The sequence below is a fragment of the Triturus cristatus genome, chromosome 2_2 (genome assembly GCF_964204655.1).
Source record: "Triturus cristatus chromosome 2_2, aTriCri1.1, whole genome shotgun sequence".
NCBI lineage: Eukaryota > Metazoa > Chordata > Amphibia > Caudata > Salamandridae > Triturus > Triturus cristatus.
In genome coordinates, this window is record NC_140582.1 from 1,028,302,496 (window position 1) to 1,028,317,518 (window position 15,023).

Sequence of the window (15,023 nt, forward strand, 5' to 3'; positions counted from 1 at the left end):
CAGGTCTTTGGAAGCCGAATCCTCTACCTCTCCCCCGCATCCCAGTATTTGCATACCTCATCTGCTCATTACCATAATACTGCTGTTGTTGCTCATTGGTGTATGCCTGTTGTTGCACATTGTTATGGATGGACTGTGCCTGTAGGTTTGCTGCAGCTACCTGTGTGTTACCTCCTAGTGCATTCTGGGCGTCTTGTGGGAAATTAGTAACAGCAGTCATTTGACTCACTGGCGAAGCTACCATCATCGTGTCATAGGTCTCTCTTTTCTTAAGTTTTTGCTGCACTAATTTAGCTGCTGCATTTTCAATTGCTAATAACCTTTTCTTCTCCTGTTCCTGCTCCTTTTTGCAAAAATGAATGATGTGGTGTTGTATCTCTCGCCATGGTTTGCATTCCATGGCTACTATTCCATCTAAATTGTCCTGTACTGCAGTGGGCAGGCCCTTCTTCACTGTGTGGTAAAAGAACCTACAATTACCCCCTGTTACGTCCCATTTTTCTCCCAACTCCTGATGCCATTTCTCCTTCATTCTTGAAATGTACTGTGCTGGGTCTTCATTGCTTTGCATTGTTTGTGACATCAAAGAGCCAATGTCAAGAACGTCAGGAAACGTCCTACGCAATTCATTCCATAGGGGTGATCTAATCTTATTGAAGGGGTTACCATCACACCGTGTGTTAGTAGTAGACAGTCTTGTGTCAATGCGTGTGAACATATCCTCTGCATCCTCTCCAATCAAGGAGGTGAGCAGACTTTTTACATCTCCAATAGCCAATGGGACACCTGCAATGTGTTTTTAAAAGGCCTGTATCCATTTTCCAGCACCCTCTGTGAGGGATGGGAGTTGTTTCTTCAAATTGTCCTTGTCCATAAGTGAACAAGGAACATATAGGGGGGGATCTTTAACATTTTTAAATAGCAGGGGTAGCTGGCGTGTCACCCCTGTAGGCCTTGTGTTGTCATATCTACGTGAGTATTTCTGCCAAACTTTTAGGCCTTTGCTCATGTCGTCGTAATCCCAATCGTCATCTCCTGCCCCCTGCAGAATACATTCCTCAGCTGTGGCCATTTCTTCTGGTTCAAATGACCCATCTCAAGGCCAGACATTAATTTGAGGTGCATTAGCTTCTGTCCAACCTGCTAAATTATCTGAGAATGGATTGACATAATAGTCAGTCCCTTCTCCAAGTATCACTCATTTGGCGTCAGACCATTGGTCATTGACGGTACTGGCCTGTTAGGGGCCATGTGATGCAGAGTTCTAGATCTTGTTGTTCGCAGTGTTGCAGTACCTGACTCATCATAATCTTGTGGGATGTCATCAGGTCGCCCATGGCTACCTAGCACTGCAAGTCTCTCTCTCTCTCTGTCCTCCTCTGCCTTCTCCATCTTGTTTCTGCTCGTTTGAGCACACTTGGCAGATCAAAATTATCAAGATCCATCTGTTGTGCCTCTGGCCTACGTGGTGTGACTACGGGTGGCACTGCCAGAGGTATGTGCATGGATGGGGGCGTAACAACTGTTGGCAGAGCTTGCGGTATGCTTGGGTTGGTCGTCAGGGGAGCTGCTGGGTTATTTTGAGGTGGGGCTGGGGCCATGCTTTGGACTTCCTGATTGAAGTCTATCCATGGCTCCTGTTGTGGTGGGATCATTGGGACCCCACCACTACGTGAACACACCGGGCCTGCAGCTCCAGCCAATTCACTTAGTGTTGGTGGCTGCCTTCTTCTAAATTGGCCTAAGCCACTCATCAGTTCAGTGAGTTGATCCTCTACCGTATCCACTTGTAATGATAACCGCTATATTGTTGCCGCGTGGCCAGTGGGGCTCCCTGAATGCTGCTCGTGTGACATGTCCCCTGATTCTCTACCTGTTCCTTGGCGCAAGTCGTGCTTTGTTCTCCATCTGCTAATGTCTGCCTCAGTGGTTATTTCAGGGCGATATTGTTCACTATCCCTGTTTCCTCCATTTAATTGTAGCAAGTACTCTTCCTCTCGCTTGGGACCTGTGTTAAGGGGCCGCCACCCGCTATGGTGTGTCTGTATATTGCTGTGCTGCTGGCCAGGGGAGAGGAATGGTCCATAGTGTCTAGTCCTTGTCTCTAAGGGCTCGCTATTTTCAGTGACAAATGTAGGTGCTGTAGGGTTAGGCCTAGGAAGCGGCAGGTGGGAGCTGTGCTGTGAACCACCAGAGGCTCCATAACTCTCTGAGCCCTCTTCCTGCTGGTGAGCTGCAGAGTTGGGTGCTGGTGTCAATTTTATTGTGAATAGCGCGTCAATCTGACCTGGCATTCCTGATGTTGCACACTGCACCCCTGGGCTTTGGGAACTTAGGGTTATTTGGCCCTGCACATTCTCTGGCATGCTGTCTGGTGAATCTTCTGAGGGCACTGAGGCAGAAATATCCTCATGTCCTACAGCTGCCTGATCATTTAAATTAGGCTCTAGGTCAGCCTTGACAACTCGCTCTGTATACATGCCATCTGCGTCATAGGCTGGTGGCGGTGCGGTAGGTACTGGGGCTTTTTCATAATTGTCTTTAAAGACTCTCCACAGAGCCAGGGTCTCTTTACGTTTATCTAGTTTGTTACCAGAGTACTTCCCTTACAGGACTGTTTGAGCATGATCTAGTACTGCCTTATCGAAGGTACCCTCTTTTGGCCAATGGTGTAGCATAGTCTGGGTGAGCTTGTGCAGCTCTCCACAATGTTTTCTTATACGTTTCCCCTGAGCAGTAAAGTTCTTTATCACGTGTTCTAGTGGTGTTGCCCTTATTCTCTAGCACTGTGTGCGTTCAGGAATAACAGTGTACCTCCACTGGGTGTTACTTTTCAGCCTCACCCAGGCTTATTTATGGCAGCAAATTAACTATGTTATTCTCTTGGCAACAGGCGGTTTTGTAAGTATCCCCACAACAATGGGTAGTGCGTTTTAGAAAGGCGTCCTTGTAACTGCTCTATGATACTTAATGAGGGCTGCTGCTGCAGCTGCTCATGTAGCTGCTGGGCATGATGCCCACAAACCAGGGGTAAGTTGGGGTCGTTGAGTGCCTGCAGCAGTAGCGTGTGCTGTTCACAGCCTAATGCGTCGCTAGTGATTTGTGAACCTTCCTGTTGTTCCAGGTGGCTGGTGCCTGGAGGAGACGGTGTGAATAGAGGGGATGGTGTAAGGAGTAGTTGGTGAGCGAGATCACGGCTCCCGAACTGGGTTAATTCCGTGGAGGAGTCTCTAGCAGCACATGGCGTCGATGGGGACACTAGTGGCGACTGCAGTAGTGTATCTGGAGTGTCTCCCACAGAGGGGGTGCTTCGTGGCCCCTCAAGCGTAGGGTCTGGGCTCAGAGTAGTGGGTCTACAGGTTGACACTGGGAGGCGCAGCTGCACTAGGTGCAGTGAAAATACTTTTACCTCAGTTCCCTGCGCTAGTGTGACTCCCAGCAACTCCCACGCTTTGGCTATCAAAGCACTTTGTCGCTTCTTAAAGGTTGCTATAGTCTGTGCGCCAGGATTGTGCACTGCTATTATTCTGTCATCTAGTGTGTGCAGAACTATCCCAACCGATTTATGTTCACTATAGCTCATCTGTATCCCTTAGTACTCTATATAAATATACTGCTCTCCTTATGTGTCAGTAGTTAGGGAGGAGGCAGGGTAGTCAAGTATAAGCTCGTCCCCTAATGCCTCTTTGAAGGTTAAATAAAGTGCCTCTTTAATCTCCTGTTTATCTGGACCGTTATAAACTCCTTCTGGTGAGAAGTCAGGAAATTGCAGGGCACCAGGATGTTCACCAAGGCAGGAAAGAAGGACCTTGCTTCGCAGGGGGTTACGGGGCCAGGAGCTGGTGACCTCAGTCTCCACAGAGCCAGGGTCTCTTTACGTTTATCTAGTTTGTTACCAGAGTACTTCCCTTACAGGACTGTTTGAGCATGATCTAGTACTGCCTTATCGAAGGTACCCTCTTTTGGCCAATGGTGTAGCATAGTCTGGGTGAGCTTGTGCAGCTCTCCACAATGTTTTCTTATACGTTTCCCCTGAGCAGTAAAGTTCTTTATCACGTGTTCTAGTGGTGTTGCCCTTATTCTCTAGCACTGTGTGCGTTCAGGAATAACAGTGTACCTCCACTGGGTGTTACTTTTCAGCCTCACCCAGGCTTATTTATGGCAGCAAATTAACTATGTTATTCTCTTGGCAACAGGCGGTTTTGTAAGTATCCCCACAACAATGGGTAGTGCGTTTTAGAAAGGCGTCCTTGTAACTGCTCTATGATACTTAATGAGGGCTGCTGCTGCAGCTGCTCATGTAGCTGCTGGGCATGATGCCCACAAACCAGGGGTAAGTTGGGGTCGTTGAGTGCCTGCAGCAGTAGCGTGTGCTGTTCACAGCCTAATGCGTCGCTAGTGATTTGTGAACCTTCCTGTTGTTCCAGGTGGCTGGTGCCTGGAGGAGACGGTGTGAATAGAGGGGATGGTGTAAGGAGTAGTTGGTGAGCGAGATCACGGCTCCCGAACTGGGTTAATTCCGTGGAGGAGTCTCTAGCAGCACATGGCGTCGATGGGGACACTAGTGGCGACTGCAGTAGTGTATCTGGAGTGTCTCCCACAGAGGGGGTGCTTCGTGGCCCCTCAAGCGTAGGGTCTGGGCTCAGTAGTGGGTCTACAGGTTGACACTGGGAGGCGCAGCTGCACTAGGTGCAGTGAAAATACTTTTACCTCAGTTCCCTGCGCTAGTGTGACTCCCAGCAACTCCCACGCTTTGGCTATCAAAGCACTTTGTCTCTTCTTAAAGGTTGCTAAAGTCTGTGCGCCAGGATTGTGCACTGCTATTATTCTGTCATCTAGTGTGTGCAGAACTATCCCAACCGATTTATGTTCACTATAGCTCATCTGTATCCCTTAGTACTCTATATAAATATACTGCTCTCCTTATGTGTCAGTAGTTAGGGAGGAGGCAGGGTAGTCAAGTATAAGCTCGTCCCCTAATGCCTCTTTGAAGGTTAAATAAAGTGCCTCTTTAATCTCCCGTTTATCTGGACCGTTATAAACTCCTTCTGGTGAGAAGTCAGGAAATTGCAGGGCACCAGGATGTTCACCAAGGCAGGAAAGAAGGACCTTGCTTCGCAGGGGGTTACGGGGCCAGGAGCTGGTGACCTCAGTCGGTATTTCTAATCCTGGCACTACCATAGAAACCTGCACATATATGGTGTCTGCGGTTTTATAAGTTCTGTAACCAAATATTCTATTCATCTGTGTACCTATGCTGTTCCTCAAACCTTAGTGACACCTAATTAATGTTAGCAGCACTGGAAATGGTCAATGGTTTGTAAAGAAGGCAACACTAAACAATATACTTGTAACAATTGTGACGCACAAATACTTTAAAAAAGAAAACACAATAATTTCAGATCACTTCAGTTATCAGTGGCAGATCAATGCATGTGGGAGTAAAAAAAGCATTTACATTCCTCCTTCGTTATTGAATCTCACTAATAAACCAATCTTCTGCATTTGGCAGTGATCTTCTGTTACAATGTAAACCCTACCTAGCAGGCCTCACCCTAATAGGCTTGGTGAAGGCCAGTCAACAACAACTTAACAAAACAGTTATGTTCTTATACATTTAATACACATCTGCAGATCATAAAACCTATTATCAAAAAACCAAACAGCAAATAACTGTGCACGTAAATAATATGGCCTCAGTAAAATCAGTTTCTGTGTCAGCCAGTGACCCTTACTGCAGTGCCCATATAAGCACTAACCACAAAAAAGTGCTACTGTTACACTTAATAAACCTCTGTATGCGTCAACAAACACTACCCGAAATCATACAGTCCCAAAATTATACATGTGTTTCAGGAAAAAAGCAATTCAGGCACGTTTAGTGTTTCTATTTTCAAACAATGACTGCATACTTTGCCCACTGAAGGACAGAAATACATGTGCTTCCTATTTACAATGGCGCACGCACAAAAGGGAAACTGACACACAACCCAAAAATACTTAATCATAACATCCAATAAACCGTCCCGGGAAACCTCTTATAATCCACATCAATCAGGCGATATCCGTTAACCTGTTAGCTAGGCAGGCACGAGTTAATCCAGCCTCTTCCCCACTTGTACTGACGTAGGGGTTCTCCACTGCATACAATCAGAGGAGCACCATACTATTGCTGAAAGATTACGATAGTAAATCGAACCTCTCCTCCCCTCTACCAGGCCGATCCCTTGACCCCCTGGTAAAGAGGCCCTCTCTATTCCACTATATGCAGAGAGGCACTATGGCAAGCTATACCGAAGAAAAAATTCAAAATACCTCTGAAAAGACTGCAGACATAAACAGTCTCTCCCTTATCCCTTATTTCTATTTTTTGTCTTTCTTCCTATGTCTGTTTTCCACACAAAAATATAATAAACCAAAAAATGGAGCTAAGTGAGTCCGTGAAAGACGCAAGACGCATCCTTTTCCTTCGGGTACTCAAGGCACAACAATAGCACACATCTATATATAACATTAAACAAACACATAAATCAACTAACTTCCTAACCGTACTATCCAGCTCAGAATTCCATGCAGCACAAGCCTCCCCAGTTAAAGATGTCCTTAGCGAGACCAACCAGACAGGAAAGAAACACAGAGAGGGAGTAAAACACAGAGGTCCACACAAGCGCTCCTTTCATAAACCGTCACCAAAAGTCTCTCACGTCAGGTAGCATAAAACTCACCCAAGTGCCTGTACTCAGAGGCTTCGGCCAGAAAGGAGTCACAAGTGCCCAGTCTGTGTCCCCTCGAACCCAGCCCTCTCTGCCCCCGTCTGCTGGCACTGCTAATCCAAGTCATGGCACCAAAATGTTGGAGGGAGGGTATATAACGGGACAAGGAAGCTAGGGGCGGTACTCAGAGCCCCGGGAGCCACCACAGAACTGAGCAGGAGAGGGAGTCAGGGACAAAAGGGGAACCTTAATTTGAGCTGGGGTGCCCGGGAACGCTTGCTCTAAAACTGAAGAAAACAGACATGTGAGACATGGAATTGAAGGCAGAATACAATGGCAGTTTAATGAGAAGATGCAACTTCAAAGAAACTGCAAGACAAAGGCATAAAATACAAAATACAGAATTCAGATAATCACATGGAGCTCATCATGATCCCCTCTGCATCTGCACTACTGTACTGTCAGAGAGAAAGAGAACGCATCTAAAAGTGAAATTGAAGAAACAAGTTACACCAAGGGGAAATGTTTCAGAGTATACTCCAGAGCAAGCATTCCTGCAATTACAATGAATACATTATTCGGAGAACAATGATTAAACATAACAGGACATTTCATATAGGTCAAATACAACAAAATGCTAAGCAGACGCAAGAGCTTCAGAGCTCTTGGGGAAAACCCTACACAGTCTGTTACCTACATACAGACAGCAAGGTAGTCCAACGAGGTCTCTGGGGGCTCCCCTTTTATATCATTTTATGGGCTCCTTCGCACGCTACTTCTACCTACGTATGCTACCCAAAAAAGCCTCGTCTGCAGATTTCACCAGACATGTCGTCATTTACCCACTTAATGCTGACAATGGACTAGGTGAAAAGGTCAGTTTCTCAGGCCAATCGCTTGTCGTATGTTTCACAGAGCAAGCAGAAAATATAAACAGATATTGTACGCGAATTACATATATACATGTATAAATCTCCTCAGTTCTCCTAACTTGACGCTCTGCGGTTGCCACTTCCTTGCAAGCGGGAAACCAACCCAGGAAACCAGTGCCAGGCCAGGATGCAGCTTACTGTATGTCGATGTCTCAAGGGGATGCTGAACTTTGACACAGAGCACTCGGGTAGGGTGGGGGCTACTAGTTTGGAGCAGAAAGCCTCGCAGAAAGGTGAACTGAATATGTGTTGGGTCAGACCTGCCATCAGCCTGTAATACTGGCACTAAAATGGCAGAGCTATGGTCAATTTTACAAAGGCCTATATACCGAATAAAAGGGCCTACACAGCACGGTCAAGTGGGAAGTGGGAGGGATGTCTCAGGACAACTATATGGGACAATCAGTCCCTTTCTCATGTTCGTGAATGCATGGTTTGAAGTGTGGTCAGTTTGAGTGAGATGGGATGAGCAGCTGGATGCTGCTCCCGGTGGGGCCTTCTTTACCATCTAACTTATGATTAATAAACCTACTTAATTATACCTACGGCTGCTGGATTACTTACCCGCCAGAGTACTTTTTCTTCAATGTAACAGTGGCGACGATTGGAAATAAAGAACCACGCGAAAACCTAAGGAACTGATGAAACTGCACAAGCGCCTAAGCGATGCCAGCTGAGCCTGAAAAATAAAGCTAATCCACGCCTTGGATGCCCCACCGGTGTCTTTTACAACAGACAGCCTACAGAGGTATGCTTTGGGCGTTGGATGTTGTGTGGCTCAATTGGTTTGTAACCTCTTATGCCTATTGACATTTTCACCTTAAAAAAAAAAAAAAAATAATAATAATCTCACAAGTGTTTGACAGTGTGTGACCTGAAATCTGAAACCCGCAAACATTGGACTTTTTGGCTGCTTACTGCTGTAGCGTTTCTAAATGCCAAAATACGCTGTGGAAAATGTTATCTTTGAAACTTGCACATGTTAAACATAGGATGCTTAATCTACGTGCCGTGTCGTCAAAGGGCCTGCATAATTCTCTGGATTGTTTTTCTTTCATCAACGGAGTTTGCTCCAGAACATCATTATGCCTGAATTCCTTTCTACTAATGATCTACATACATGTGGGAAGCACACACAGAATTATCTGATTCCGCTGCATGAACTGGCTGCTTATTTGGTGTTTCATCAACATGGGGCCTTCGTTTTCCGTTTTTTCACTCCATTTAATTCACTGCAGACAAGTCAAAACAATCTGGGAGACGCTTTGCAAGTACCGGCAATTGACACCCTGTGATTGTTCTTTTTCGATACCGTTAAGGTACTTAACTGTAAGTGTTTTGTGTAAAGCAGTAGTGGTCAGTTGCAATTTTTCAAAACTGTGCAATTTTTGAAAACGGAGGCGCGTACTATGCATGGTCCACGCGCCCTTACCTGCTCTACAACAACCGTGCGCACGGGCTGGTATCTTCTCTGACGTCGCAGCAATTCCACTGCTATTGCATTGCCGATTGACGTCGTCACTCATAGACGTGCCTAGAGCCACCCGGCGTGCGTCCATTCAGCATGCCGCCATCTTGAGCTTTACATCAGTGAAGCACTGAGCTCCACTGAGTAGTGTGCCAAAACCGTGTGAGCTGCAATGTTGCCCACTGCGAGGGATGTCAATGAATAATTTTGTACTGCAATGAGCGCTGCATACATGTGTCACGTAACCTAAGCTCCGATCCTTGGTACTTCTGCCTCAATGTTTTGCTGCAAAGGTATTCCATGCGATGTGTGGCGTGAAAATAGACAAGAGAAGGGGCTTCTGTCAAGTTGGCTTTACCTAGGAGATCGCAACATACCTAATTTATCTTATAATAAGGTGAGAAACAGTTACATTATTACATTTTCGTCAACACTGCCATCTTGTGGATTTTGATGGATCCTACTGAGTTTTGTTTCAACTTGTTTACTGGTGGGATTTTATTCGAGCAACTTTTTCAGTGACGACAACGGTGACTACTTTCTGTTATTTTTGTTTGTGTTTATAGTTACGGTGCAAAACATAGAGTAAAATATACACTGTTAATGTATATTGTACTGTGGTAAAGTCTTGCAAGAGCTATTTAATCATCTCTTGTTTTGGCAGTGGTTTGATCAATCACCAAATACATGTTGGTATTGGCAGCCACTGTGATATGCATGTTGAGTATTTTCTAGGTTATGCGTGAGTGCAGATCTGTAACAACACTGGCACGGTTTAATTACCTAGTACCATGATGTTCGCGCTTTGTTCAATTGGTTAGCGTGGGCATCTGCATTTGGCTGGTCACAATGTCTTTATTTTGTTTTATTTTGAGGTGTCAGTTACCCTTTAAAGTGTGTAATGTGTTTTGCCTAGGCGGGCGTTCGGGAGTCATGTATCCCGTGAGCGCTGGGGAGTCATGTACCCCTTTAAAGAGTGTTTTGCCTAGGTGTGTGTTTCAGGGAGCCATGTATCCCGTGAGCGCTGGGGAGTCATGTACCCCTTTAAAGTGTGTTTTGCCTAGGCGTGCGTTTCGGGGGTCAATTACCCTTTAAAGTGTGTTGTTGTTTTGTCTAGGCGCGTTTCGGGGAGTCGCGTACCCTGTGCGTTGGGGGTCAAGTACCTTTTAAAGTGTGTTTTGCCTTGGTATATGTTTGAATAGCCATTTAACCTACGTGTTTTGAGGAGTCTTATACCCCATGCTGTGTGTGCTTAGTTTAGAAATGCTGCGTTCCTGTCCTTGTTGTTCTTAGGGGCGCCATTTCTGTTTTGTTTTTTCGGTTCCCTGTTTATCGCTTTTTGTGCTGCTCTGGCCAACTGGCATGATTTGTGATATTTTGGGTATTTTTGGTTTGGATGAGGGATGGAGGTTATGTGATGTTCTTGTGTGTCAGCTTGAACTGTTGAATTGTATGGTCATATGGTGTTTTTGCATTGGTTAATATCGGATGAGTCGTCATGTGGGGTTTCTGCATTGAGTTGTTGGATTGTATTGTCATGTATTGTTTTTGCATTGGTTTCGTGCTAGGTGATATTGTGCCTCTTTTCATATTTTGTGTGAGATGTGGCGTCCTATCTTTCTTTTGAATTTAGTGTGAGTGGTGTTTTGTTATGTGGGCGTGATACTATTAATCATACCATTTTAACTTATTCACCGCTGTTTGAGTTCTTACATTGTGCTGTATTGCTATTTCAAAATTTTATTTATAGTTATTCATACATTCTTGTTTATGCTGATTTGAAATCCTGACCTTGTCATCGTCAGGGCTTACTGTGTTTATTTTCTCTTGTATTCTTTTGTTTTCATTGTTTAAAGGAGGGAGATGTGTTATATTCTTGTCTTCTCCTTCTCCCTGCTGCTCAGCTTGTGTGTGTGATGTCATCGGAATGTTCGTGAATGCATGGTTTGAAGTGTGGTCAGTTTGAGTGAGATTGGCTGAGCAGCTGGATGCTGCTCCCGGTGGGGCCTTCTTTACCATCTAACTTATGATTAATAAACCTACTTAATTATACCTACGGCTGCTGGATTACTTACCTGCCAGAGTACTTTTTCTTCCATGTAACACTCTGTAGCGTTAAATCTCTCTACAGTACAACTGTAGCTTCTAACACTCTCTAAAAAGACATCCTCTGAATCCTCATCTTGAGGAATTTGACTTGTTGAGGAGTTCGATGTTGTATCGTTCTGGGGGGTTGTGGCTTAGCACAGGCTCTGTGGGGCTTTTAAGCCGCCGGGTAGCACATATTCGGGCTTTCTTTAGTTTACTTATTAAAAGCCTGCACAGCTTAGCGCTATTAGCCCACTTTTGCTTTTTACAGGACCAGGCTTTTCTAGGCAGCCTTCCCCCTCCTATCTGAACAGTATGGTTGTACCTGTGTGCGACGTACTCATGGAGGCCTCTTCTACAGACCTACCCCGTGGGCCTTCTATGTGTTCTGTGTGATGGAGTATCACCGCTCTACCCCCGAGCCCTTTAAATGCCCGACTCGTGGGGTGTTCTCTCCTGAACCTGTGTATTGGAGGGTGCATGGTATTGTTGCATGTGCTTCAGGTGTTGTTCGTGAAACTGTATAACACTGTTTGCGGGGTTTTAGGTACTTTTTCCGCCTGAGCAAACATAAGAAATGCAGGGACTTTGTCAGTACAGTATGGACCTTACTGCTATATTTTGATTTGTGTGTACTTTTATTAATATCTGGGGCATGGGGGGGATTATAGGGGGTGACGTAGGCCTTGTCACGCTGGTGTACCCCATATGTCCAACACATTTGCTTGACACGTTTTGAGGATCACCCTTTTACACCGGTCAACCATTTGCAGTATCTTCCGCTGCGCCTCCGTTTTGACCCTGTCACCACTACTCTCCGCCCCCAGTTTTAAGGTTGCGGCGTTCGCTTGCCATTTTAGCTTTCAGACCACCAGCTGTATATAATTCACATGAGCCCCTAGTACCTCTTTTGGGTTTACAGAATCATATTGTGCCAGCTTAGTGATAAACACTCCACTTGGCTGTATAACAACCTCTCACATCGTCCGCCGCAACACCATTCTGTAAAAGAGGGGCCTGCGGAATCATAGAAATAGGGTCCCAGTGCGAACACCCTGGGAGGGCCGTGGAAGGCTCCACACTATATACGGCGTCCAAACTCTAATCTGGACAGTCGCCCCAGACTGTACTGTTATCGGCATATATTGATGGGGGTGATATGGGGATTACACTGGACGCGGGCCTGGTAGGGTCGTATGTCATAGGGCACGGGGAATGTAAATGACGGTCAAAATAATTGAGGGTCCTAGCGGTGAAGGAATTGTCGGGGATGGGTTCGGGTGAATGTGTAAAACACACAAGATGATGGACGGAATGTTGCACATTGGCAAAACATTCACCCCCAGTCACAGATCTGGGTTTAATCCATCGTTATTTTGCTCACCACGCCACCCCAGTTCAGACATGGCCATATGCAAATCAGTCTTGACCCTGTGCCTCATGGGAACAGTCCAGCCCGAACTGCCAAGCCATGCCTTCCCTGGACCGGAATCAAGCATCCTAGGACCGTTTTTTTTTTTTTTTAGTTTTGGGGCAAAATCTTTTATTAAGTGCTTAAAAGTTGCGAAACATAGTTTTTAAGGAAGTGGTACCTCACCACTTAGGGAAGGCAATCCACTTTAACTTTTCAGTCAATCAATGCATTGAGACATTTTACATTTCATCAGATGTATTTGCAGATAGCGTTTTACGGTTTTAATGGGGACGCCACTTTAAAGAGTACAGTGGGGAAGGAGGGTTTTCTCACAGCTCTTCTTCTTCCTCACTTTCCCTCTTGTCCATGGCTGCATAGTCTCTAAGCAGGCTGAGCACCATCCTGCGGCACCCTTCTCTGTTTACCACCTCTCCATTGGTCACCAGGCGGGTTCTGGCGAACAGGAGAATGTCTTTAATACAGCAGAGGAGTCTCCAGCACTCCTGGATAGCTTCCTCTGTGTGTGTCCCTGGAAACAGCCCGTACAGCATGGACTGGTCCGTAATGATCTCGTAGGGGATGAGGGCTACCAGTTCTTGTCGTAAGGCGGCCCTTAGTCTCTGGGCAAAGGGGCAGGCCCAGAAGAGGTGGTGTGCAGATTCCTCTGCGGGGCATCCCCTTGGGCAGTTCCTGTGCGGGCACAGGCCTCTGCTGTGCATGAAGGATCTCACTGGCAGGCCCCCCTTCACAGTCATCCATGCTATGTCGTTGTGTCTGTTGGTCAGAACTGGGGAGGATACATTCTCCCACACGTGCGTTGCCGTTGCTGGTGGCAGGTCGCTCACTGGTTCGGTGGTGTCGCTGGTCCTGATCAGTTTGCGGATTGTCTTGGGCTTCCAATGGCAAGGAGTGACACAGTTCAGCCCAAATTCCCCCACAAACTTTTCTACCTCCTTGTAGTACCATGGGAGGTCCCAGTTGAAAGTCACAGCATTCTCCCACTTATCCCATCCCAGCCGTCTGCACACCGGGAGGAGGAAAAAGCGGAACACCTTGTAGGCAGAGTGGTCCTTGTTCACATTTAACAGGGTTATCCGGATGCAGCCACACACAAAGAAGGCCCTGAGGATCGTTGAGATGTCGGGGACTGCCTTCCCCCCTTTGCGGTGCTCCTTGTGCATGACTGACCGTTTCACCCTGTACATCTTGGAGTGCCAGACAAAATGGAACACCATGCTGTTGATGGCCCGTGCTACATTGGCCAGGAGTGGCCAGGCCTGTGTCACATACTGCAGCAAGGGCAGTGCGTCGTTCCTGAGCACCAGAGCCTTCCCTTCAATGCTCAGGTTTCTCAGGCTCCAGAGGCCCAGTTTTTGCTTCACCTTGGCCAAACGTTCGTTCCAGCTCTTCGCTGCTGCCCCTGGCCCTCCAAACCAGACGCCGAGGATCTTCATCAGTCCTGCCTCGATGGGGAAGGGGAGAGGCTCGTTGCAGAGGTCCCATCGCCCGAAGAGTTTGGCCTGAGACTTGTCCACGTTGATTCTCGCCCCTGATGCCTTGCCGAAGTCTGTGCACGCCTCCAGCAGAGATTGGACTGATTCCGCATCCGCGCAGAAGAGGGTGACATCGTCCATGTACAGCGAACACTTGACTTCCCTCTTCGCGTCGCCGGGTGTCTGGATCCCTCTGATGTTTGGGTTCTTCCTGATGTACTCAGCGAGTAGCTCTATAACCAAAACAAACAGAGGTGGCGAGAGCGGGCAGCCTTGTCTTACCCTAGACCTGATAGGAAAGGGGTCTGTTTTACAACCATTTACAATGACTGAACTGAAGATGTCTTTATACATTACTTTAACGTAACCGCAGAAGCGCTCCCCCAGCCCAAAACCGTGCAGTACCCTCTCCATGAACTCATGGGAGACGTGATTGAATGCCTTCTCCTGATCTAGACAGACCAGGGCAGCCCGGATCTTGCGGTCCGTGATGTACTGGATCGTGTCCCTTATCAGTGCCAGGCTATCTGCGACCCTGCGCCCCGGGACCCCGCAGGTTTGGTCTGGGTGAACTAACTCCCCCATGGCGCCCTTCAGTCTGTTAACTAGTGTCTTTGCAAGGATCTTGTAGTCAACATTTAGGAGAGAGATGGGGCGCCAGTTCTTTAGGTCACATCTCTCCCCCTTATGTTTATACAAGAGAGAAATCATTCCCTCCCTCAGAGTGTGGGGCATGATTCCTTCCCTCTCCATCTCCTCATACACCTGCAGGAGATCTGGTCCCACTAGGTCCCACAGTGAGGCATAGAACTCGACTGGGAGACCATCACTACCTGGTGTCTTTCTGACTTGAAGGATTTAACTGCAAGGTGCAGCTCGTCCAAAGTCAGGGGGGCATTAAGGGCTTCTCTCACT

The 15,023-nt window shown here is 46.8% G+C and overlaps 1 protein-coding gene across 1 annotated transcript; it reads right to left on the bottom strand.

Annotated features, from left to right (window-relative positions):
* Window positions 1-12,944: 12,944 nt before the first annotated feature.
* On the bottom strand, window positions 12,945-14,249 carry LOC146863106 (uncharacterized). The gene has a single exon (XM_085643343.1). It carries the CDS (start codon window positions 14,247-14,249, stop codon window positions 12,945-12,947), a length of 1,305 nt encoding a protein of 434 aa, XP_085499469.1.
* Window positions 14,250-15,023: the final 774 nt, after the last annotated feature.